This window comes from Protopterus annectens, chromosome 1.part2 (genome assembly GCF_019279795.1).
Source record: "Protopterus annectens isolate FY-2018-M chromosome 1.part2, PAN1.0, whole genome shotgun sequence".
NCBI classification, from domain to species: Eukaryota; Metazoa; Chordata; order Ceratodontiformes; family Protopteridae; genus Protopterus; species Protopterus annectens.
Window position 1 is genome coordinate 926,016,545 of NC_056727.1, and position 27,810 is coordinate 926,044,354.

At 38.7% G+C, this 27,810-nt stretch overlaps 1 protein-coding gene across 13 annotated transcripts in view; it reads left to right on the forward strand.

Moving 5' to 3' along the window:
* LOC122791769 (CSC1-like protein 2) overlaps positions 1–27,810 on the forward strand; it is a 993,549-nt gene that overhangs the window by 586,800 nt on the left and 378,939 nt on the right. For all 13 annotated transcript variants that reach the window (XM_044059705.1, XM_044059714.1, XM_044059770.1 and 10 more), the window contains one exon: positions 8,784–8,863. In XM_044059705.1, coding sequence (XP_043915640.1) covers positions 8,784–8,863 — 80 coding nt within the window. The remainder of the gene's footprint in view (positions 1–8,783; positions 8,864–27,810) is intronic.

A 27,810-nucleotide genomic window follows, 5' to 3' on the forward strand; every position in this document is an offset into this window, starting at 1 on the left:
TGTCTAGATGTGTATGCCTTCTTATTGTGAGTGTACACATATTTGTGTCTGTTTGTGGTGGATGAATGGTGTCAATGGTGAGAACTGAATTCATTAAATGATAGCCATTTAAGTTTCAGACTTCCTCTCTTTCACAAAGCAGCCGATTTTGTGTAGTGGTATGTTGCTCTAACTGTTTTGCACAGGGACCTTGGCAGTAAAATGTATGGTGGTAACACAGCATTTTATTCTAGCAACTTTCCAAGATTATACAAGCAATGTTTGTGGCCCTGGTTTTTGGCCTTTTGACCCCCCCCCCCAATAAATTTGGCTTTTTCCAGATTTCTTGTGCTGCAAAGTTGAGATGCAGTTGAGTGTTGAGTAGATTTTACAAGGAGCTGAAAGCTGCAGGGAAAGAGAAGTTTAGTGCTGCTTACGCTAAGGCAACTTACATTGTTAATAGCACAACAGGTTGTGTTTTTGCTTTTGATGCAGAAGGTTGTTGGTTCTACTCCCACAAGAGGTGAATGCTGCTGTACTGAAAAGGTTAAGATACTATGAGCCTGTTTATCAGTTTGCCATCCATTTCCTATTGCAATATTACTAGCTTATAATTTTTAATGTAATATAGGCAATTTATTCCTCAGGGGCATCAGACGCTTTATTTTTCGATGAAACCATGAATTATAAAGGTGTTTGCTAGCAGCAATCACTTCATTAGTTACAGATTTATTTAATGTGGAATTATTTAATGACTTTTTTTTACTTCAGAGATTGTTCATATTTACTGATAATGGTGGACTGTAGAATTGTGCATATTTACTGATAATGGTGGACTGTAGAATTGTGCATATTTACTGATAATGGTGGACTGTAGAAGTTTGAGTAGACTTATGATGGAAATGTTCTGAATTGGGCAGTTTTGTCATTATTGGTGCATGCGTTTTGTTTCATTGTTTACTGGAAAATGTTCAAAGCAATAGGAAGGTGTATCAAAGAGCACATGTATGTTTCATATGCAAGGGGCCTATGATTTGAAAAAAGCCCAGAATTAATCTTTATCTGCCAATGGCAAAATGTATTTTCTTTGAATGTGGGTTTCAATGCTGTCTCAATGAATGTGAGTTTCAAGGGCAGAGAAGTTTTAATGCTAAGTTTGTTTAGCATATGTCTTAGTATTTGTGCTGTAAAATGCAAAATAAAACTTTCAAATGAAGTCCAAATCATCATAGAAGTAAATCAGTATGCACATCAGTGTTTATGGTAAATGGAGTGAAATAGCCAAGTAATTGATCATTGGAATGGCTGCAGGTGGAGGCTCCATTCAACCATGATTTTGTGAGGGGGAAGGGTGGCAAACTTAGACAGCCCCAGCTGAACTATACCTCCCAACTGTCCAGATTTTCAAAGAATGAAGATTTTTGCTTCTTATTTTTGATTTGTTCCTCATAAAATTTGTGTTTTTTCTGGCAAATCATTTAGGAATTAAGTCACTAAATAATGACACACTGAGTTTCAGACTTCATAACATTCAGAAAAATGCGTGCTAAAGTAAGACCTGTTGTTCTATCAACTGTCTCACTTTATACGAGCAATGTTTAGTACTGTTTATATGTTCCCCCAATATATTTGGCCTTGTCCAGATTTATTACATGAATAGGCTGAGAGGTACATGCAAATAAATTGCTTTATCGAATTAGGCATAGCCAAACCTCTCAACTGTCCCCGATTAAGGCTCAAAATGTTGCTCTTCCCCCTAATAATCCCTCTGCAAAATAGCAATTTTGGAAGTAAACATGGAGGATTTACAATTAAGAAATAACTGTAATAATCAGAGTTATAGATTACTTTTATTTCAGAAATGCATGTAGATTCTTTCATTTTGTCAGCTGCTCAAGTTAGCAGTACTAATATCAAAGTGTCCCTTCTTTGACAGGTTCCCAGCTGTATTGTGTGGCTATCTTATATTTTTACATCACATTTTTGGTCCATTTTTGATAAAATTGTTTTTTTTGTGGCAAATTAGTGAAATCATTAAAGACTGAAGTTAGAAAATAATGACAGACATTTGAGTTTCAGATTTCATACCATTCAGAAAAGTCATACTAATGCAAGACCTATTCTATTACCTTTCTAAGTTTATAAGAGCAATATTTAAAAATTGTCCTTATTTTTGGGCCTTTGTCCCACATCTATGTATGGCTTTGTCCAGATTTCTTGCTCTGAGATTGAGAGGTATGACAAATGTGTCAGGGCCATCACAGTCAGCCAGAGACATTTCAAATTGTGACATATTTGTTGCACCCCACTCCCCCATGTAGTGACTCTGGATGTGTCGAAGCAAGGAAGGAGTAGTTATGCAGCGTAAATGTGCAGAGTATCCCCCCATCCAAGGTAGACACAAGTACTAGAGTGGCTTTTCATCTGTCCTTGATTTTTGCAGAATGGTTTGGTTTCTGTCATATTTTATGTACTGTAGATTTATGCTTATTACTCAAAGTGCCTGTTGCTCTGTGTTTAAGTAGCAATACTTTAATGACCATCAGGTAAGCTTGGCTGAGATCTTCAGATGCAAGTAAGCTTTAATAAGCATACTGTTAAAGAATTGCCAACATTGAAAGCCTTTCTGTTGTTGCCATGTAGAGAATACTTAACTAGATAATGTATAAGCCTTGGGTATTGAAATGCATATGACAGTATTTATAATAAAGGACATGATTACATTATTTTAAGAAGCTCATTACACTTGGAGACTTCCAGTCATTTCTGCAGGCTTTACTTGTAAACTAAACAGAATGCCAATTGTGTGGTCCATAACCTTTACAGTAATCCTTTTAAGCAATGTATCTTGAGCTTATTTCTTGTTTGCTTTTCATTTTTTACTTTGATCATGTTTTCCCCATGAAACAAGTAGATAGTTGTCAGGCAGCAGGTCTTTTTTTGGGTAAGAAACATTGTCACAAGTGGGGGCATCAGAGATTTCTACTTTCAGCATATTACTTGGTACTTTAATAAAGCTGAATATAAATTATAATTAGAACTGCAGTGCAAGTAGTGGTTTGAGTTGAGTGCTGCTTGTTTTTCTTGTACTTGAATTTGACTGGCATTCCATTAATGTATTTTAAAAGTAATTTATTTTTCATGCCTCACAACCTTTTTGTTACCATCTAGATATTATGTAAGCTGTCATGCAGCCAATGCATTGAAATATTTTTATTCTTCTACATTTCATTTTGTCTTGATTGGACTCTCATAATGACAGTTTGGCACCCAGGGCAGTGTATTTAGGTAGTTTTTGTGATTTTGAGCATAGCTCCTCCCCTTTCTAGTTGGCCACACCTTTCCCATTGACCCCACCCATTCAGCTGTCTCCTGCAGCCCCCCTTTGATTTGAAGTCACCAGCCGCCACTGGGTTCAAGGCTCCAGAGAGCACCCCTGCATTACCAGGCTATAATTCATACCACACCTTTCGGCCACCTAACCTGGACCGAAACACTAAAGGCGGAGGCGTGTCCATATTTATTAAGGATACCCACACCTCCAAGCTTGTTGCTCAGCATAATGCATCCGAGATTATCCAAGTGCAACTAACTCTGGGCAAGACTGCAGTCCAAATTGTAGCGTGCTACAGTCCCCCCCCACCATGCCCCAGGATTCCCACCCTTCATTTCTAGATACACTGGAAAATATTAGGGTACAACCCATCACCCTAATAATGGGCGATTTCAACTACCCTACCATTAACTGGGAAAACTACTCGTGTACCAACTCTTTTGCTCAATGTTTTCTGGAATTCATAAATTCCAGCACCTTGGATCAACTTATCCACACCCCCACCAGGGGCAGTAATATCCTAGACCTGGTCATTACCAACATGGGTGACTGGTGTTCCACACCAAAGGTCAATTCCTCATTGGTCAGATCCGACCACAAGCTAATCACCCTAGACATCCACATCCCGTCCCCACCCCCCATTAGGGGAACTACTGTAACAAATTTCTCCAAAGCCAACTTCATGCTTCTTAAAACAGAAGTGGTAAACTTCGCGACACCCATGCAGACGGACAGTAGAGGTACAACTGCTAAATCCTACACAATTGCACTTTATAAGCACGTACACAAGTGCATGGATCGTGTTATCCCTAACAGAACTAAGATGCTATCCTCCAAAAAAATGAAGCCAATCTGGTGGTCCTCTGCCATAAACAAACTCTACAACAGAAGAAAGAAACTTTCAAAAAAGACTAAAATCCCATGATTGGAGGAACTCCATGGTCAGCCTCCGTAAGAAGCTGAGATCCCTCATAAAATCCTCCAAAGCTAATTAGGAAAACAAAATTGCCACTGATTCTAAAGATAACCACAAAGCATTCTATAGCTATGTCAAGAATCTCAATGGCAACACTCAGGTCTGCTCTGAGTTGCAGCACAACGGCACTAAATATACAGAACTAACTGATATTGCCATCATCCTGGCAGATAGGTTCAGTGCTAACTTTACCCCCCTCTCACCCCCTAAAGGGCCCATCTGTATACTGGAAGAATGCAAAGTTCCTGTAATCATGGCTGCACAGGTAAACACACTCTCCAAAGCCAAGAATACAGCATCCATGGGACCTGACAACATCCCAGGCTGTGTTCTACATGAACTACAGAGCGAACTGGCACCCCACCTAAGTACGATGTTCAATCATAGCCTCACCTCAGCCTTTGTGCCCACTGAGTGGCGCACAGCGACGGTTATCCCACTTCACAAAGGGGGAGCCACCACGGACCGCAGGAACTACCGCCCCATTAGCCTGACGAGCCTGGTCTGCAAGACCATGGAACGAATAATCATGGAACTTATAAACAAAGACAGTGGTAATCTCCAAACTCTGGACCTCACCCAGGTCGGGTTTGTAAAAGGCAGATCATGTCTCCTAAACCTGATAGACTTCTTTGAAGCAGTCACCAAAGCCATAGACGAGGGTAAGGTGGTTCACACAGCCTATCTAGATCTTGCCGAGGCTTTCGACACCATCCCCCATTTTGGAAATATAAACTCACTAAACTAGGTATAAATCCCTATGTCACAAGCTGGGTTGCCAACTGGCTCACTGGAAGTACCCACACTATGAAAGTAGCAGACTCCAAATCTGACTTCAGACCAGTGACAAATGGAGTACCACAGGGTTCAGTCCTGGGTCCTCTCCTGTTTGGTATCTACTTCTCTGAAGTACAGGCTAACACAGAAGGTCTTTGGCTAACGAAGTTTACAGATGACTGCAAACTAGGAGCAATAATCGAAACTCCTAATGATGTGGACATCCTACAAAAGGGCCTCACTGAGACAGATGCCTGGTGTCAAAGCCATGGCCTCAAGCCTCACTGAGACAGATGCCTGGTGTCAAAGCCATGGCCTCAAGCTCAGTGCCAAAAAGTGCATTGTCATCCCCTTTGGTAAAACTCTGTACCCATGAACTACCACATAGGCGGTAGTAAACTTAACACCGAAAGTGTGATAAGAGACCTTGTGATACAGGTGGACGGTAGTCTCAACATTGATAATCACATTGCCACAGTAGTCAGGAAATCCTTCTACATGGCACACCTCATCACAAAAGGTTTCTCATCCAGGAAAAAAGAGGTCATTGTTCCCCTCTACTCCTCACTCATTAGACCTATTATAGAGTATAACACCCCTTTTGGTATGTACCTCACAAGACATCTACGACTGGAAAGACCACAGAAATACCTCACAAAGAGGATTACCGGCCTCAAACAGGTGCCCTATGCAGACCATGTCAAAAAATCTCCAGCTTTACTCCGTCGCATATCGCCTACTCAGAGGTGATCTCTTCCTAACATACAAAGCTATGTCAAACCCAGAGCTGTTGGACATGCTCCACTTAAAGAAATCCCAAACCCTCCGAGCTACACGCTCTAGAGACCTAAACCTTGTCAACACAATAAACAGAACATGCTGGAGGGATAGATTCCTGTCCCAGAGCCTTTCCATACTCTGGAACAAACTGCCTATCTATATCAAACAAAGCTCCTCATTAGCACTCTTCAAGAAAAGTCGTGATGATTGGATGGAAAATAGGAAATTCACCCCAGGGATCACTTCTGTGGCTCTGCTTGACAGGGGCATAGGGAAATTATTTTTTTGGGTGGCAAAAGCCAGGGTACCTTATTGGCTAGGCTTATATAGGCCCTAGGGTCAATAACATAGTACCTCCCTATCTATGAACCTATGAACAAGGATGTATTTCAAGCCTTTCAAACTTTACATTTTGAGCCTTCCCTGGATTTAAAAAAGGAAAAGATTTTCATCTCAGATTATCAGTCTTAGCGACAGGAATTATATTTCAATTGTGTTTCTCAAATTCCTACCTCACAGAAGGGGGACTCTAACTGTAAGGAATGTTTTTTCTTCAGATTCCCCTCCTGAGGAGTCATTTTTCTTTCTGATACTATTGCAGAATGAAGGACGTATTGCAGTGGGGAGACAAAAGAAACACCAGAATCCCAGCAAAGATGGTATGACTCATTACAGGTGGATGTTCCTCAGCCTGCAGCTGTTCCTTCTGTTTTGCCAGCATTAAAGGATGTCTTCTTTGCAGCCACCTGCCCCCCCAAGATGTCTGAAAAAAAGTTTCTCAAACCCTCCATTTTTTTTTTTTTTGAACCCCAAGGTCAGAGGAACGCTCATCCTCTGTCCATCACCTTTTTATTTTTTTATGCCAGGGTGTGGATGATTTCCGTTTCCTTTTCTCCTAGCACATACTTAGATTAGAGTTCCGTCCTCCTTTACCCTGACGCAAGAAAGCTCTGAAGGTTTGTTGCCCTATCCACTGACTTTATATAGGTATCCTCAAGTTGTTCAGTGATTAAGGCACTTGGAAGGTGCCCTTAAGCTTTGTAAGCTTGCTGGTTGTCATATCTTTAGCAGGATATCACATATTGATTAGACTACTAGACTGCTTACAACAGTGATGTATTCGAACATTGACTGTTATGGTAAGTTAACTTGCACAACTGTGCTTTTTCTGTATGGTTGAGATTCATGAGTTTTTTGTATAAAACTTTCTTCATATAGCTAGTGGTTTTGCATTCTCTATGTATGCCTACTTATTGTAAGTTTTTTTAAGGCATTTAGCTACTTTGTGATAAAGCCATGGACATGACCAGTGATTAGCAACACAGTTTAGTCATGTCAGATTGAGACAGGGGATCTCTTATCCGAGTAGATTATTAATTTAATAACAATTGACATTAATGCCACCATAACTTACTAAGAATGCTTCTTTTCACTGCTTTGCTGCATTTATTTCAGCTGAAATAAGCAGGTTACAGTAGCCTCCCAACTGTATTTGTGGAGCTTTTCTTCCATGGCCTCTGCTGAAAGTGGGCTTTGCCCAATTCGACTATCCCAGTTGACAAATGCAGTAAATAAAATACACTATAATAGAATAAAATCAATAAAATAAAGTGCTGGAAAGCTTTGCATGTTGGATTAAAATGTGTATTGACCTCATTTGGCTTGTAGGATTTGAGTATGAGATCCCTAGTAATAGTCCTATCAATACTACATGCACTGAAGAGCGCACAGTACTTCATTTATGCAAAATATTGCTTCTCTGTTTAGACCTTGTTTATCTAACAACACTGTTAATTGTCTGTCAGATGAGAAGGACCCCTTGTTAAAGAAAGGCAGAGCCTAGCCATTCTTACTCAGACTGAGGTTCAAATTTAGTCAGAACTGCAAATGTTTTATAATATCTGAAACCGTCGTAGGAACACTGCAGTCTCAGTGTGAGAACTAAAATGTTTATATACTTTACAATTCCAGGACTCTTTCAGTTCGTAGAGAAACCATGCTGTTTGTGTTTATTTCTAATCAGACAGGTTATTTTCAATGTAGTATACTTCAGGCTCTGTTACATAGTTGCACCAGACATCATTTTGATTTTATTTTGAATTTGTTAATCTGGATAGAGCTGTGATCCCAGTGGACCTATTTTAGTCTGACTGCCTTCCCTTGAGTAAACACAATAGATACATGACATATTCAGAGTGATTGAACATGCAGAAATGACAAAAGTGTGTCATACCTTCCATTTGTAGTTTAGGAGCAGCTGCTTGTCTCGGAAAGGTGATTGCTAGTTAATCTCCTTGTATTAACCTGTTATTATAATTAAAAATTGTGACAATCACTAATTAACCTCTTGGATTAAATGATCATTCGTAAGTAATGTCTTTTGAGTTAATTCGTTGTTGCCTCACAGCAAGAGGTTCTCCTGTTCGATTCTCGGTTGGAGTGCCTTCTGTGTGGAGTCTGCATGTCCTCCCCGCGGTCGAGTGGCCTCCGAAAGCCATGTGTGAATGGGCGTGCCTTCGCTGAAGGTTGGGCATTGGGCTGGCAACTCGGCACCATAAAAATCGACTGCCAATCATTAGCGGACCGGAGTTCCGCTGTGGCGACCCCTAACCGGGAAAAGCCACAAAGACCAACAACAATCCAGTGTTTCACCCTGATACCTCATGTCACTTTGGGTAAACGTAGCAGGGAAACAAGAGGTGTACTTATGCATGTTGGTCATACTGTATGTTGGTACTAAGAGACATAGCCGCAAAATGGAATGCTGTGTTATTCAGAAAATGTTTTTTAGTTGACTTGTAGAAAACAAAATGTCTGTCTTTAGCATGTTTGTAGGCATGGGAAGTAAGCTGCGTGTGAATAAATGGATATAAAAAAAGAATGTAATTCAGAAGTTAGAAAAATGACAGTCTCTTTTTTTTCCCCTTTTCTTTAAAGGTCTTAATTTTAGTATTTACATGTATTCGAAGATCTTTGTGGGACTATGGACGCCTTGCAATGGTGGCAGAACGGGAAAGGTAAGAGCAGCATAAAGATATGGCTTTGTTTTACTTATTTTTAATTCTTTTGGAAAATATTCTATATTAAAATTTTAAAAGAAATGCAGCATTCCTGTTTTAAGAGCTATAACATATTTCTTATGTAGTCTCACCTCCTTTTGCCATAAATAATTAAAAAAAGTAAACGGGTGCCTTAGACTGGTGGCTGACACGGTAGAACAAAGGAGGCTGTGAATGTGTTTCTTGTAGTTTATAGTGTTATTTAATGTAGTCCCTCCTCTTCAGATTAAAAAAATTAACAGTGAGGTCATCTCAGGGTGGAAAAGTGTATGTTAAATGAACTGCTTTTCATAAAGAGAGACAATTTTGTAACAAATAGTTGACAGAAGAAAATGCTATTGAAGAATTAAAAGCTCAATAGGAACAGAATGCTCACTTTAATGAAAATTATGTTTCTTTACAGCCAACACAAACACTTTGATAATTTCAAGGGGACGAGAAGGAAAACTGTTTTAGTATGACTGAAATAATGTGTGTAAGTGGCTAAAATGCTGAACAAAATAGGGCAGATTTAGGGGTGTGAGAATTAAAAATGTGGCATGTATGAAAAAACTAAAATCAAAACCTTGATCATCTAAGGTGTAGTGGATATAAACTGTGTACACACCCCTGTTAAAATGCCAGGTTTTTGTGATATAAAAAAATTAGACCACAATAAATCATTTCAAAACTTCCCCACTTTTAATGTGGCCTATAATCTGTACAATTCAATTGAAAAACTGTTGGGGGAAAAATATAAAAAATAAATGTATGGTATGCTGGTTGCACAAGTGTGCACACCCTTAAACTAATACTTTGTTGCATGTGTACACCCTTAAACTAATACTTTGTTGCATGTGCACACCCTTAAACTAATACTTTGAAGCACCTTTTGATTTAATTACAGCATTCAGTCTTCTTTGGGTACACACCTGCCATCAATTAAAGAGACTGATTAACCCCAAATAAAGTTCAGCTGTCCTAGTAGGATTTTCCTGACATTTGCTCAGTTGCCTGCTATAGCAAAAGCCACTGTTCACAGAGAGCTTACAAAGCATCAAAGGGATCTCATTGTTGAAAGTTATCAGTCAGGACAAGGGTACAAAAATTTTCCACAGCATTGGATATACCATGGAACACAGAAAAGAGAGCCATCAAAAAGTGGAGAAAATATGAGAAAACAATGACGTTGCAAAGAACTGAATGTCCCTCCAAAATTGATGAACAGACGAGACGAAAACTGGTCAGGGAGACTGTCAAGAGACCTACAGCAACACTGAAGGAGCTCCCGGAATTTCTGGCAAGTACTGGTTGTGTACTACATGTGGCAACAATCTCCCGTGTTCTCCATATGTCTGGACTATGGGGTAGGGTTGCAAGACGGAAGGCTTTTCTTACACAGAAAAACATCCAGGCCCAGCTAAAATTTGCAAAACAATGCATCAAGTCTCCTAAAAGCATGTGGAAAATGTGTTTTGGTCTGATGAGACCAATGTTGAACTCTTTGGCCACAATTCCAAAAGGTACATTTGGCACAAACACAACACTCATCACCAAAAGTACACCATCCCCACGGTGAAGCATGCTGGTGGCAGTATCATTCTTTGGGGTTGCTTTTCTTCAGCTGGAAATGGGGCTTTAGTCATGGTGGAGAGAATTATGAACAGTTCTAAATGTCAGTCACTTTTGGCCTTCAGACGTCTGCTAGAAAGCTGAAGATGAAGAGGAATTTCACCTTTCAACATGACAATGACCCCAAGCATACATCCAAAGCAACAAAAGAATGGCTTCACCAGAAGAAAATTAAAGTTTTGGAATTGCCCAACCAGAACCCAGACCTAAATCCAATAGAAAATCTGTGGGGTGACCTGAAGAGGGCTGTGCATAGTTGATGCCCTGGCAATCTAACAGATTTGGAGCTTTTGCAAGGAAGAGTGAGCAAATATTGTCAAGTCAAGATGTGCCATGCTGATAGACTCCTACCCAAGAAGACTGAATGCTGTAATTAAATCAAAAAGTGCTTCAACAACATATTACTTTAAGGGTGTGCACATACAGCAAAGTATTAGTTTAGGGATGTGCACACTTATGCAACCAGCATATTGTACATTTTTTTAAATATTTTTTCCCTAACAGATTTGTTTGCTTTTCAATTGAATTTTGCAAGTTATAGGTCACATTAAAGGTGGGAAAAGTTTTGAAATGATTTATTGTGGTCTCCAAAAACGTGTCATTTTAACAAGGGTGTGTATACTTTTTATATCCACTGTATACATTAGAAATGGATAGACCTAGAAGTCACAGTTAGTCTGAGAAGGTTCAGGCATGCCAACACTTGAACATGTACGAAGCTGTTATCCCATTAGACTGAAGGTAGCACATATAGCTTGGTTGTGGTAGGCAACAAATTTTCATATACCTCATAGAAATCAACAACTTTCAAGCCTGACGCATGTTGACAGAAATGTTAAACAGACTGTGAATACCTGGAATGCCCTTAAACTACAAGATCAAAAGCATTGAAGTAGCTAATGAATGGTGTATGCACAGAGATTATGACTTGATCACTGATCATTTTCTTATTGTAATGTGTTAAGGAGATTAAGGTCAAAAATTCATATCAGGAGGGAAGCTGAAGATGCATGTCTTTAAATATGTTTCTTGAATACACAGCAACTGATTGTAACCAGAGATCTGACTATAATTATTTGTAATACCTGTTAAGTTTTAGCTGCCAGTATTTGGTATCACCTGTTTAAAAATGTGTGACATCATGAGGTGGACATCAACTATAAATGTGTGATTTGTGGAACACGTCTGACTGCCATGTGTTTGTTACTGCAAGGTGTGCAAAAGCTTTTGTGGTTGTTGATTAGTCTCTCATACAGTAGGTCTCAGTCATCCTGAATTAACCAGGAGCATCTGGTTTTAAGCTTAAACGGAGTCCCCAATTTGTGTGCAAGTACACCAGAGATTTACAGTAAAGCAAGCTATGTTCTCGCTGTAGATGTCTCAGCCAGTCAGAGCATTGCTTTACTGCACCTGTTTTGCATGCAGCTGGTCACATTTGTTTGTCTGAATTCCTGCATCCTTCACATAGCCGCTTATTAGTACTTCACTATGTGCTATTTAAGTACGAATCCCAGTATGTCCCTTGTTTAATGGGTTGCCAGATGCATTTTCACTAAATGTGAGTTTCAAGGGTAGAAAATTACTGTTTCTTATGCGAAGTCTGTTTTCAGTGTTTTTTTAATAAAAAATTTTAAATTTAAAAAAATGTGTATCTCCACGATAATTGCAAAAGCAGAGAAAATAGTATGTACGTTGACGAGTTTAAAAACTGTTTGTGGTAACTGGTGAGAAACAGACAAGAAATGGGATATTGCTATTGCTGGTAGAGGTCTGTTTCATTACCTGGCATAGGGCCCCATTTGTCCAAAGTAGGTTGACTCTGGAAGGGTATGCTGCAACAGTACGGTATTAATAGCAATTCAAATAGGACTTGTACTGAATGTTGTCTGAAGGGGGATAGCAGTTCTTGATGACAGAGAAGACCATAGGGAGGACAAATGAGATGTAGATGTCCTGCATACATGCAAGTCCTCCCCAAAAAAAAACAATATGTTGTATGCTGTGATACTTCTATGTGACTTGTGGGTTGAGTGTAAGCAGCTTCAGCATTTATATTGTCTTTCTTTTGTTTTATTCATTGCAATAAAATTAATCAATTCATTAATAGACCTGGATTGCATAATATAGTCTAAATATGCTGGATTTTAGTAATATATTTTTAGCAGTGCCTTCTTGACAGCCTTCAACACCTACAGAGGGGTTAATGATTGTCAGATCATATAGTCTGTATTATTTGGAGTGATCAGAACTATTTGATCTTCATCAATGATTATGTAATCATTGCATAATTCTATGATGCAGTCTTCTTTATAACATCAGATTGTAAAAGCTTTCAGAATTTAGTTAACTTTTACTCTAGCAGTTAGAGCAGATAACTTGTTAATGGGCTGCTTTCTGTGGCGAGGGTTAAGGGTGTGAATTTCCCCTCCATTTACCTGATCAAGTCACTTAACTATGATCATTTAACAGCACAGAGTTTTGTCGATTACATCAATAGTACAACACCGTTTCTTAAATTCACTTTCCAGTTTGATGGTGTTAGTATGAATTACCTTGATGTAAAACTGACTAGGGACGGTATTACAGGAAGGTTAATTTCCACAATTTACAGGAAAGATACATACGTGAATTCCTTCCTTCATTATACCAGTTCTCACCCCTTTAAACTTAGAAAAGCAATAGTCAAAGGGCAGCTTGTGAGGGCCGTGAGAATTTGTAGTCAATTGTCAGACTTTAACGTTGAATGTCAATTTTTGACAAACCTCTTTGTCAACCGTGGCTATCCAGCTACTCTTGTGTCTGAACTAATAGAAGAGGTCTTGAATAAAAGAAATAGTGGGTTTTACAGACCTCTCTTGCTTCAAGAAGAGTTGCCTTGCACTGTGGCGGTTTGTAGATCTAGTGCCTCTGGCAACTTTTCCGATGCCACGTCTCCTATTGAACCTGCCTCTCATAGGGCCTCTACTTGTAGTTTCATTTCCACATTTGGGGTGAACTCGTATGCAATACAGAACATTTTGTTTAAAAATTGTTTTTTTATCACCAGTAATGCACCTGTAGGTGAGAAGTTAGGTGATAGACCTGTTGTAGTGTTTAGAAGAGGTAGAAACATCAAAGAATTGTTACAGACTCCTTATGGCACTTGTAGTGCTAGAATTAATGGTTCTTTTGCCTGCGGCTTTTGTAACTTCTGCTCACATATTAAAACAGGTAGTAGTTTTTGCATTGAAGGAAGGAAATATTTTATACATCATCGTATTTCCTGTGATACGAAAACAGTAGTTTATATTGCTTTTTGCACATGCTGTCCAGCATTCTACGTCGGAAAGACGGACAGAAGGCTTAAAGACAGATTGTATCAGCACTTATATGCCATCAGGAATAAGAGACTTGATAATGCCCTTGCCAAGCATATCTGTTCTTTTCCTGGGCATGCTTTCTCTTTCATGGGGATTGACCACCTCCCTGTTCATCCTCGTGGTGGACCTAGTGCTCTTATACTTGAGACAAATGAATTGCTTTGGCAACTTAAGCTTAACGCTTTCTACCCTCCGGGGTTGAATGAAAGCTGTAATATTGCACCTTATCTCAAATTAAAATCGTATATGAGATAGTTGTTCCCTTTTTACTTTAAGAATCACATTTGCCTTGACACTTTTGATTAAGTCCTTTTTGCATTAGCCCACTATGTGTGGGTACAGTGTCAAGCCACTTGGTGGCACTGTTTCCTACCTTTTTGTTGGTATTTGACCTAGCAAGGTTTGGCTTAGGTTGTTATATTTACTTTTACTTAATTTTAAGGTCACACTTTAGATGTGGGTTGTCTACATCTTTGGAATTTATATTAACTTTTAGTAAAAAGTTATTCATTTGTTTTATTATGTCGTTCCCCTTTTTAAAATAATGTACACTTGGGAATGACTATTTAGCATTTTGCTTTTTAAATGTACATATAATTTTGTGACACTTTTTTCTTGTGTATTCTTATTTCTTAGGAAATATACTGAATTTTATTTGGGTTTGACTGTGTCAAAATATTGTGTCTTTTTGTATTGTCACAGTCTTTTAACTACATCAACAGTTTAGCATGTATTTAAACTATGCCTGAGGCTTTTTGCATTTTACTTCTTCAGTTTAATGCAGGCATCTTGTTGCATAATTTGTGGTTAATTGATAGCAGTTGACTTCAATTAACTTTCAGTATTTAACTGCTTGTGTTTGGTTGCCTTTGTATCCTCTGAAGAAGCCACCATATGTGTGTGGCGAAAACGCTGTGATTTTCTGTTTTAATAAATTGCGTTTAGGACTGTGAGGGCTTCTGCCTTGTTCTTTGGTTTCCTTGCTTTCAGATGATCAAGTCACTTAACTAGGCAGAGTTTTGGAGCAATTAGAAATTTGGACAAGATTCCTTAATGGTCTCCTGGACTTAATGCCTGTAAAAACTATTAACCTGTTATTGTTTGTCATCCATGCCCTACTGCACAACTGATCTACTTCTGGATATGTTATGGCAATATTGCCAGCACATACTTTTTTTAATGTAATATATAGCTAATTTGTTCTTCACATGCAGCTTAGATGATGCACTGAAATGCAAAATTGTTTGCCAACAGCAATCTCTGTGTTAGTAATAGCTCTGTTTAGTGTGGAATTCAAATGCTTTTACTTCTGCAGAGATTGTGCATATATTATTAGGTGCGTAATATTTCTTATTCTCAAATACTTCTGTACTTAAACTGGTTCTACACATGGTTGATTCTTATGGTATGATGGCACTGATCGTTATACAGTTTCATGTAGTTCATCCAAAGCTGCCAGTAAAGTGCATGGAATTTATTTCTTAACAATAAGGGGTGTACAAAGTCAACAGCGTGTCTGTAACTGCTGGTAGGAATGAAGGCTGTCTGTGGATGAGTATTCTTATCACCTGGTTATTTTTAAGCAGTCTTAAATCAAGACTAGTATGGGCACGTGTGTATCAAGTTGGAATACTTTGGTTACTGTGTATGAAACATTTAAAATATGTGACTTTTGATATTTTTGATACAGACGTCCAACAATCTAGTTATAATTACTGGGTTTAGGGGATGTCTGTGGATTGACTACCGAGTTGATAAAGTTAAAAGTTATTAATCTGTCTTTGCAGGATAAGTGTGCATTTGTGTGAGGCAAATTGGAATACTTTATTGTGGGCATTTTTATCAGTCAGATATGTGATGTGTACACAGTCGATAAAGTGGCTGTAATTTCTGTGCATTATGAATATTGATGGATTATGACTGCAGTTTGAATGGTTGAAAGGTTCTGAAATGGTACTTTTGTTTCATTGGTTCATATGTTTTGTTTCACTATTTACTGGAAGACGTTGAAAACTACAAATTTAAAACATTGATAATCGCAGTGATGCTGTATATTAGAGCTCAACAGTAAAAACTTCAGTCATCTTGAACACACTAGCTACTAGCTTAGAAATGCAATACTGAGATATGTGCACTCTTAAAATGGCAATGTTAAACAGTATTCTCGGAGTGAATGCATGTAGTAGATGTTTCACATTTTGTACAAACATTCCTGTAGATTTATTCCACTTATCACATCTTGCACTTTAGACAGAAAAATCTTTTCTTTTTCTTTTTGTTTGAAATCTCAACATGCAGAGGTGCATAACTGCTACACCATACATTCAAAAATATGAATTCATCCTGCAAATGCATATTATTAGTGAATATAAGTAATATGATTATAGTGCATGGAGTGAACTGATTATGCTCTGAAATCCGTGAAAAGAGAGGCTTGCTGAGCACAGCCACAGCAATGTTAAATCACTAGTCTTCCACTTAATTGTCCATCAACCACAAGAGAATAGCATTGGGAAGCCATTAAAACATCTTAAACACTTTATTTGGACTCTTGTTTGTTTGTACTTCAAAAAAATTTACCAGCTTTCTGATGCTCCTCTGTGGTGGCCCCTCTGTCTGGTAGCTGTTAGTATGTTACTGCTTTCTAAGCTGTAAAACACTGATACTACACTTTTTTCCCCTCTAATGTCTGCCGTATATGAAAGCAGGTAAAGCTTTATGCACTACTGAGAATTATGGTCATGTCTTTTTGATCTTAACCAGTTAGTTATACATTGTCGACATCCACATCCAGATTCCTTCTTGACACGCATGTCTTGAGCACATAGCATCCTGGATGTGATTGGAGACCTGATCTTAATCCTCTGTTTATGAAACATTTGAAAATTCATTACTAGCAAGAAACTGTATGACCTACTCATGTTCCTGTATTACTGTATCGTAACTTTAGAAGTGATTTGATATTTTAATTTTGCAACCTTTACTGGTCATTCAAATTTTGCCAGAACATAGTGGAAATGGAATTTGAAGCTATGGAGGCAAAACTTTGAGACAAGCTATTATATCAAAGATTAATGTTTTTACAGTCACTAGAAAAGACAGGGTCAACAGGCTCAGGAGCAGTCACAGTCATTTGCTTTGGTTGGACAGCAGGTGGTCTGACACTGTGAATGCTCGAACTTGAATATCCATTCTTGTTTCAATATTCGATTAAGGTAGCTCTTTGTTGATAAAGGAACAGTTTTATTAAACCTAGATATGGCTTTTCTGAGCTCAGACTTCTTTAATTGGTTCTCAGGTACACCTCGTTCAAGTTAACGCTCCACCAGTTGTTATGGCTATTGTACAGTTTTCTACTTACTCTATGAAGGATTATGATTCAGTAGTTTTCTGCACTTGGAAAACTAATGTGACCCACTTTTTGTCCCCCTCTAATTTCAAATAGACAGCTTGAGCTGGTTGAGGGTGTGAAGACTAGTAGAGATGGGTGAAGGCTGCCAGCCTAGCCAGATAGAATTTTATACATAATTCTATCATTTGTAAATATGAATGTGAATCACAGGCTTGTTTTCTTAAATTAGAGAATAGGCTGTATTTAACTTCAACAATGTGGCAACATTGCCCTCTGCTGTAAAGAAAACTAAGTCAAGCATTTCACATCTGCTCTTTGAAATTAAAATTATGTCTTGTATGTCCTTTGATCTCCAGAGCTCGGAGCCATTTGGTCTGGGCTAGCACATTCTTTCTATTGTTTTAACTTAAGGAATAATTACTAGATTGTACATGTGAAATGTCTTTTATTGTTGTAGCTTCCTGAGTAGGTGTTAGCTTGCTAAATAATGTTGCCTGTTGGCCTGGGAACCCCAGGCTGAGTGTCAAAAATGATGTAATGTGTATACTGGAAAACCCAAGTGTGAAAAGTGATGCAATCCAAGAGGGCCCAGCAGAACTGTTTGTTAGTGATTTTAAAAACTATTGCTCAAAGAGAGACTGTAAGCATTTTTGTCTTGATGTCCAACTCATCAGCACTCTGCCTGTTGTCTTGTGTTTTCTTTTAGAGTGCTAGAAATTAGAAAGTTTAGACTGTGTTTTTCTGTGATGTCAGAACCGTACTACTGATTTATTTTAAGTATTTCTGTGTGATCTCTGAACTCTTGACTAACACTGACTGTGTAGTAAAAATTGCCTTGTAGTTTTAGTTATTTATTATTAAATATTTTAAAACCTTTTAACTGTGGCTGGGTTTTGTGTAGAGATAAGTTAAGCTCTAAGAGTACATTACATGTATATAAGGATCCTGTACCAGGTCACTCTAATAAGCCTTGAGACTGTTTAGTCACATCTACCAATTGGATAATAATATTGCACAGTAATAATTGAACACCCTTTTAAGGGCCTTTGAGTAGCTGATGATTATTAGTGGGTGGTGGCAGCTGGTACTACCATATAGTCTGGGTAAAAGGGGCACAGTTGGAGAACCTGTGCCAGCCTTTCCCAGAAGCGTCTGTGTGGTTGTGTAAACTCTTATCTCAAAGTGTGTGTGTGTCAGCTACTTGAGCAGGGACACGAAGCACTGGTTGGACAGAGAGGTTGCTGGAGATTTTAGCTTGCCCACTAGGCTGAGATCTAGACCCTGTAGCTGTGCCAGTGGAGAGTCTTATTGGGGACCTTGGGAGCAAGGGAGCGACCAGCCCTGGACTGACTGATCTCTGTGTGCTCTTAAGGGAAATTGCACTATACTGTGTGTATTTGTTATCCTTTCCTCGTGTATGAGACGCCCTCTCTGGTGTTAGTGGTGAGGACTGAGGCTGCTTGATTGCTGGGCCAGGGCACGTGCATCACAGAGGGACAGGTAGTGGATGTGCTGAATGATGATAGTTGTAATACATTTTATACAGAGATTTTTGTTATTTTTGTTGACTATTGCATTAAATAATTTATGGCTCAAGTTCTTACTCTACCATTACCATATCAGTTTATATTTGTCTTCAAGTATTAGCTGTAAAGGAGGCTCCAGAACACAGCTGTACAGCCATAGTCTGGAGCCTCCTTTACTTGCTTTTTAACTTGGATTTGTTGCTGGAGGAACCGTTTGCTAGCACCATCTGCCTTTTGACTGTTGGATTAGCTGTAAGGGCTTACTCTAATAGCACTATGTGGGGTAGCTCATTGTGCTATGAAAGCTATGTGAGAATCTGATTGTCTCCATATCCTTTTTGCCATTTGTATTGTTATCTCAGTTACACCATTTTATTATGGGTAATGAGGACTTGGTATATTATAAGTGAAATCATAGTCTGTCACAAACTGTTGGAATTCACTTGATGTAAATTAATCAGGAGGTTGATATCTTGAGAACATTGTCTCAAACCTGCTTATGTTGTGGTCAGTGCATGAATTTCTATTTCATGAGTTTAGTAGTCCACATATGGTTTTTGTCTTCAAACTCACAATTCAGCATCTTTCTTTTTCCAAGTTTCTTCTGGTAAGGATGCTGGCATTCGTGTCTGTTCTCTCTGCAGTGGTTTATACTCTGTAAAGAAATGAAACTGACATTAGATGTATGATGTCTTTATTGATGTTTATCCACTACACTTGCATTTAGGCCCTTTCTTGACATTTTGTGAGACCTTAATGACCTTTGTGTATTTGATGTAACACTTCTTGCTGACTTGAATGAGGGTGTTGTGATTCTGTTTTGATAAACCGGTATGCTCTGATAAGTGTTATACAGTCAGAATATGTGTCTCATAACAGCTTGCAAGCCTTGATCATTTTCAGTAGGTTGCTTAAGCTTGTCCTCTCTTTTATTGGACACAGGTTTGAACATCATTTAGTACCAAATAAAGGATAGACATATTTATTTATTTTACATTTGTTAACCGGGTTAGTCTGACTGAGCTTTTGGCTCATTTTCAGCAGAGACTTGGGGAGAAAGGCTCCTCAGAGAATAAAATTTAACAAAATTCACTTAGTCAGCAAAAACATTACTATCAGGTTACAATAGCAAATGAAATGATTAAATAGCAGCATGATTGATTTTTAGGTATAGACACAAGTTGGATGGAGAGAGGCTCTGGAGTGCAATAAAATTTAACATAAATCAGTTACAGTCAGTAAAAATTTACAAACAGGTTAAAATGGCATATTAAATTATTAATACCTGTGTGATTGTTGATAGGTTTAGAGGTGTTATATACAGAAGTAGGATGGGAGCTATAGGGAAGTAAAGAGGTGATGTCCAAGAAGACAGGTTGAAGTAAATGTTTTTATGGGAGCAGTCTGATATAATATAGATGAGATAGACAGGGAGGAATGTAGGAGAGGGAGGGAATAAGACAATTTCTGGACAACACATCTGCAAGAAAATGAATTAAAACTTCTCTTATGCAGTTTAAAAGAATGTTGGGAGAAACATGTTTTCAGCAGAGAATATGTTTATGGGTGGGGATTGAAACACCTAATTTGCAGTAGTGAGTATGCATCAGGGGACGTAGAAGAAAACCTGTAACAAAAGACTGTAGATTTATAAAGAAATGTATGTGAATGTTTGAAAATGTAAATTCAGTAATAAGAACCCAGACAGAATTTACTTGTTATTCCCTAAGGGTCAATAACGGGAGTGGATAAAAGTTATATTTCATGTGTATTTCATTGAAAGCGTTGAATCACATCTAATAACTTTTTCAGATAATGCACCAATAAAGCCTAAATTAAAGATGCAGGGTAATGAGGCAAAAATGAGTCACTAGCACTTTCCTACATATCAGATAGACAGAACAATTTAAGGGAAGTTATTTGAGATTCAGGAGTTATTAGGAAATACATTTCTTTAGAAGGTATAGCAAGTGAGTGGGAGAAAAATGAAAATGGAGTTTAAAAAAAAAACATGATAAAAATAAGAGAAAGCAATGTAGAGAAAAAGTAGTAAGAATTCTTTAGAGGTGTTGACAAAGGTTAACGTATTGCAGAATAAGGTTAATTTCACAGAACAGGAGCAACTGCAGAGTGCTAAAGTGAACCATATCAACAATAAAAATATTTTAGTAGGTATAGGCAATTATGTTGTCAGGCACACTGACTCATTGCCCACAAGGCTGGACTAGGGGATGGTTGCAGGCAGTTGTCTTTCAGGTGCCAAAATCTCTGACATTACAAGGGCTTTAAGGACCCTAACTCTTGACAAGTAAGATTGTGAATATGGTGGAATGAATGATATGATTTGAGATGTAGAACTCTGGGGGGTATGGAGAGAGAGACATGTTAGAACTTTCCAGGTATGTTAAAATGCAGGAAAGATACTAGTCCTGAGTGGAATCCTTTCTTCACTATGAGTGATTCCTAGATACAAATACAATATGCATTTTCAGTTATTGGTTAAGTGGCTGATGTCATTCAAGGAGGATCCAGTATGTGTCAGTATGGAATGAGATGCTTGGTAGTCTAGCTTGACTCAATAAGGATTTTTGGCCTGCACCTCTTGTTTCAGGGCTTATGCATATTGGCTAAAGCTTTTGCTGCTCCCTTAGTGCTGATCAAAGTCAAGTTTATGTGTGAAGCCCTTCAGAGCTTTCCTGCCAGCAGAGAGAGAGAGGCTGAGCCATAAGGCTAGAAAAAAAAATAAATGTTCACACCATGGCATAAAACCCACACCTAAAAAAAGGTGGGGAATGGAGGGAGGAAGTGGCTACTGCAGCAATGATCAGTTGAACATCTACTGTTATAGTAAATTCAGCTTCCACAACTGTACTGTGTTCTTCATATTGATCACTGCTGACAGCCTTAGGTATATGGGTAGATTACCATAGTTAACTATATTTGGGAGGTAGGGACATGCCTCAAGATTCTTTTTATAAAAAGAGAGGCATGTTCAAATGTGGTTTTTGTAAATTCTGTAACAATGTCCGAATTGGTGAGACATTTAAGGTTAGGGAGAAAAAGTATGACATCCGGTTTACACTTAATTGTCAAAGTAAATCTGTCATTTATATTGCCATGTGTAACTGTTGCCAAGGGTTCTACGTCGGAAAAACGGACAGACGTGTCCGGGACCGAATGTATGAACATTTGTATGCGATTAAGAATAAGAAGGACGACAATGCACTGGCAAAACATATAGCTTTGAACCCGGGTCATAGCTTCCAATTTATGGCCATTGACCACGTACCAATAAAGGTTAGGGGTGGCCCTTTTTCGTTAATCCTTGAAAATCGGGAACTGGAATGGCAGTTACGTTTGGACGCATTTAGACACCCTGGTTTGAATAACAATTGCAACATAGCCCCTGTTTTAAAATTGAAAAGTTACCTTAGATAGTATAGTCCCCCCTTAGCCATCAATTTAATGACTGGTTGTTATTCCTTTGTAAATAGGTGTGAACTATTTTCCCTCACATTATTATACATGGGTGTTAGGGGTAGTTTGATAATTGAGATATACATTTATATGTATATTTCTTTTTATTTTATCGATGAGCTTCCCTACATTTTATTTTTAGGGTGTAGTTATCCTAGTGTACTTGCATTAATTTGTAGTTATAGTATTGAACATATGTTTTACCTGAGGGAATAAGTAATAGGTAGTAGTAATTTGTGCTGTAGTCCTGCATATTAATGTACATCTTCTGTGAGATGCTTTTAATTTTAATATAATGTTCTCGATTGCATTTTGATGTACCTGTAATATATAAATTGTAAATTATAGGTCAATGTCAAGTAGTTTTTATAAGTTGTGACATATTGACTGTGGTTATGTTCTGTGGTTGTACTTAAACTTTTTTATAAGTGTTATAGTAAATTGCTGTTGGCTTTCAGGAAACAGGAAGATGTCACTTCCTGATGTATCCTGATTTAAACTGAGTGTTTTATGTTGGATTTGTATTGCCTCTGAGGAAGCCACAGTGTACTGTGGCGAAAACGCTCTGCTGTTATTTTAAATAAAAAGCGTTAAGGACTGTTTCGTGTGGTTACTGTTGACAAGGTTCCTCATTTGCTGTGGTTATATTTGGGAGGTAGAAGGGTGCAAGAGCCTTTGTAGAATGGTCCTAGGAAAGCATGTTGTAGGCCTAGAGAAGGGATTCAGCTTTTAGCGCTTTGTAAAAGTATGTACAGAGGACAAAGTAGCAACTTCTAGAATACTTCTAAAATCTAGTCCTTTCCAAAAAAACTTAGAAGAAGCCAAGGTTCTTGTGGAATGGGCCTTGGGCCTGCCTGTAATATATTTGTCATGGTGAATATAACAAAAGTTAATAGCCTTAGAGAACCATTTGGAAATAGCCTGTTTTGACACTTGTCCCTTCTTACCTTCACAAGAAATGAGCAATTGATCTGAAGGATTTAGCTCAAGACAGTACGTGAGCTGTCTGTGGACATCCAAGGTATGTAGTATCCTTTCTCCCTCATGTTTAGGTTAAGGAAAGAAAACTGGGACATGAATAGTTTGACTTAAAGTAAACTTGGGTACCACTTTAGGCATAAAAGAAGGATTAGTTTTCAAAAGAACCCTGCCCTTGTTGAAAATGAGGTAGGGTTGATTCACCATAAGAACTTGCAACACAGATAACCCTTCTCGCAAAAGTCAGAGCAATCAATAAAACTGTTTTCTGTATTAAGAACCTCAAGTCAGTTAGATTAGCTGGTTCAAATGGAGCAAGTGTTAGTTTCTGTGACGCAAAATTAAGATCCCCCAAAGGAGTCCCCTGGTTTATTTGGAGGCCTCTTATGTAAAACCCCTTTCAAGAATGGACTGCCTTGAAAAGAGGAGGTTATGGGCAAACATGCTGAAATGGCCAATAAATGAACCTTGATAGAGGAATAAGAAAAGGCCATAGGACAGTAACTCACACAAATATTGTAAAACCAGAGAATAACAAGCCCTGAGTGGGTGCTGGTTATGATGTTTGCACCAACTAAAAAACTTTTCCCTTTGCTAATATATAATTTTCTATTAGCTAGCTTTCTTGCCTCCATTAGTACCTGTTGCCTGTCCTCAGAAAAAAGTTGCCTAAAAGAAATTAAGACCATATCATCCAGGTAGTCAATTGAAGATTAATGTTGGGGTATATGAAACACCCCTAATCTTCAGAAGTACCCTAGATATTAATGAAAAGGCATACAGGAACATTCCTGTCCAAAGAAAAAGCACAAAATCTGTCTTATGTAACTAACCTATCAATCCCAAAATCTGATTGCATTAAGGTGGCTTTCCTTAATGCCAAAAGTCTAGTTAATAAAATGCCTGATCTTGAGGCACCCCTACATTTAGAAAACATCCATGCTTGTGTAGTTAAACTTGGCATAAATGTGAAGAGAACACTCTGCCTGTACTGCGGTTTTGCACTGTACATGCCTTCAAACCCAGTGGCAACTGTGGTGGAGTCTCTATTTGTTATTGAACATATTACCTCCAGGCAGAACTCTCAAACTGAACTCATTGAACTAAAGATAACCCTGGATAGGATTAATTATCAAATAATAGCTTGTTACAGAACACCTTCTTTGTCCCATGATGACCATGTAAGATTCCTCAGTATTCTAAACAATCTCCCTGTTAGCAAAAACATCCTTATTTTGGATTACTTTACCCTTCAGGAAACTGGGATAGCAATATAGGGTATGGCCAAAGATTTCTAGACCTAATAAACATTCCCTTGAGCAGCTGATACGCATACTAGAAGGCACAGCATTCTTGACCTGGTTCTTAAAATATGGCAGCCGCTTGCAGTACTCCTCTGTTATCTCCTTCCGCAGTGACGTTGGACTATAAACTTGTCACCTCCTTTAAGCTGAAGCTCCTACAACAAGTCAACTGAACTTAACAACTACAGACATGCCAAGCTCAACCTACTATGTGAGTGCACCTCTCCAGACCTTAATACAACAAAACTTCACTAAGGAATTCTGTCTACACCCATTTGGAAAAAAAAGAGCTAGTAAGTCCCTACCAGAACCAAATATCATTGGAAATTAAAATACTCCTTGAATTATTTATAAGGATAATATCAAAAGCATTAAAGAACACTGAAGAACACTACCAGATCCAATAAAGGAGCCCATGAATTTAGGCTGTTCTCTGAAATCAAATATAATTATAAATCCTTTACTTATGTTAGAAAACTAATCAAACACTATCTTACATTGCTCAGAATGTATTCATAATGGGGTGTCTACTCTGTGCTATGTTGGATAGCAAACCAACTGAAAGACTGAACCCACACAGTGCAAGCTGCAGATGCATCATCAGAAAGTATGAAAGTGACCAGTGTGGTGTCCCTCAGGGCTCTAAGCTGGGAATTGTGCTTTTTGGTATTTACTGCTCAGATCTTTAAAATGAGTGCAAGTCTTCTAAGAAAGTCTGTAGATTGCCATCTGGGGGTTGTTAAGTCACTCTGTGACACCCAAACCCTTCAGAATGAACTTAACCTGTTAAACTCTTGATATATTAAAACGGGCTCAAGGTAAATGCTAAAAAGTGTAGTATCACTTTTAGTAGTAGACAACAACTCCTGATTGTCATCCTCATCATACTACCTAGACAATATATTTTACGAAACAAAAATGTAGTTAGGGACCTGGGAACTTAGGTTGTTAGCTCCTCTCTCTCTCTTGCCCATCATGTAACAGTGAACGTTCATTGGATCACTGTTGCAATAGCCTTAAATATATGTGTTATATCCTGGCCAGGATTTAACAGCCAGCCAATTTCCAGAGCTTAAGGGCACTTTTCATGTACCCAAACTATTAGCTTGAGCAGAGTTAAATATAGTCAACGGTTTAAGAGCAAAGCCACTCAAAGCTTTCCTGCCACCAAAAATTCTCCTCTTGTGAGCTTCTGAGGACCAAAGGTCAGTTAATGGTTTTCCAGTGCTGGAAAGGTAAGTTTCCTTCTGGGGGGGGTTGTGACTTGCACTTTTTTTTAATGACAAATGTAACTTTCCCTGACTGTCATATAACTTTTTTTGTTACCTTTTACTGCGAAGTGCAGCATTTTACTTTTGTTGAAAAAAATGTTAAAAGCAGTTTTCCCCAAGTAAAACTTGTCTTAAATTACTTTATTACTTTTGGGAGCAGCGGTAAGTGTTTAAAGTGCGTTTCATAGTATGTTTTGTGGAAAACCATACTTTTTAAATACTTACCTGGTATACCATCTATTGCTTATAATCTTACCTGGGCTTCAGGCATCAGTTTTGGCTTAAACGTTTAATAACCTACTGGATTCTCTGTCCTCCTTTCTTTCAGCTATATGAAGAAAATTTCCAAAAAGACTTTTCCCCCTACATCGGGTTACTATTTTGCTTCAGTCAGTGATGGGTGACTGCTGTGGCCATTTCTGTATTTTTAGGGCATTTCCTTGTCTCTTTGTAGAGTCCTTCCCATCTCTGTAGGCTAAATCTTTGACTCAGCCAATGGTAAATGACTTTACAGTGGCCAGCAGACATTCCTCAGACCACTCACTTATCTGTCCCGCTTCCTTTGGTGTAGTCCTTTCAGCCCCATCCTTTTTGGCTGTTCCAGTATCCAAACCAGGCATGGGGTACAGAGAGAGACTGGGAGATGTTACTAATTGTGGCTGGAGAAGAGAACTCTTGATGGGGCAGAAGTTCCTTCTAGTCTGTCAAGGATACCTGTAAAGAAAAAAAAAAAAAAAAAAAAAAAAAGGTTAAACACTGTTCATCAGAAAACATGGTCCCCGGGATTCATGAAGCTCGGCGCAAGGCCAGCGTAAGGGCTGTGCCGGCGGTGCAGTGAATAGCCGGCGTAGTAGCGCCATATGCATATTAATGAGAGTGCGCCGCAACCACAGACACGTGCGTAGTGTACGTGAGCGAGCCCAAGTAGGATGCGTCCGGAGGCGTGTCTAAGCCGGCATGCGGTGAGCAACCTAATGTGCTGACTGCCACGGTCCGCCCATAATAGTAATGGCAGCAGCCAGGGCCCGTGCAGAATGAAACGCACGTAGAGTATGCAACATAGTACCCGTCCCAACTAAACGGAGAAGCAAATACAACCCACGAAGGCTTAAGTGTACCCGTTCAAGGAGCAAAGGATACGCATAAGACCGCTTGTCCCGCAATGCACCGCCAGTGGTTATACTCAGAGAAGGTGTACCGCAGCATGTCAGCGCCGCACCGACATAGGAGTAGCGACTAAGGTTACCACCTGTCCCACTTTGCGAGGGCAGTCCCTCTATGGGCAGTTGTGTCCCAAAAAATATTAAGAATGGCAAATGTGCTAAGATTGTAGGACATAATGATATCCCGTATTTAATGTAATGGTTGCATGAATTGGTTATTTCTGTAACTGAAATACCTAAATGTCACAAGAAACAGAATAAGCAACCAAACTGCCACAACAATAAGCTTTTATTTAGGCAAACAAGTGAAGTTCTATGCTATATAGTGACCGTGTGTATGTGTCGGCCTGTAAAATCAGATGTGAGTCCCGGAAATATCCCACCTTGGCAACTGGAAAAGGTGGCAACCCCAGTAGCGACATGGGCATGGTCACCAGGGTTACCAGCTGTCCCAATGTGCCATGGACAGTCCCTCATTGGACAGTTGTGTCCCTGCAAAAATCGAAAAATGGAAAATGACCTGAGATTCCCTGCCAAAAATATTCCCGCAATATACATGTAATAGTAGCATAAAACATATAATTTGTATATGAAACACATACATGGCATAAGAAACTGAATAAGGAACCCAAATGCTAACAGAATAAGCGTATAGTATGGCAAACAAGTGAAGTTCTGTCAACTCCACTTGCCGTGGGTATGTGTTGTCCTGCAAAATCCGAAGTTTCCACAAAACATGTCCCACTATGGGCATTGGAAAAGGTGCCAACCATAATGGTCACAAGCAGTAGTGAGAGTACATAGCCGGGTAGCTGTGTTGACATAACAACAGGAAGGAACCAAGATACCTTAAACACAGGCAAA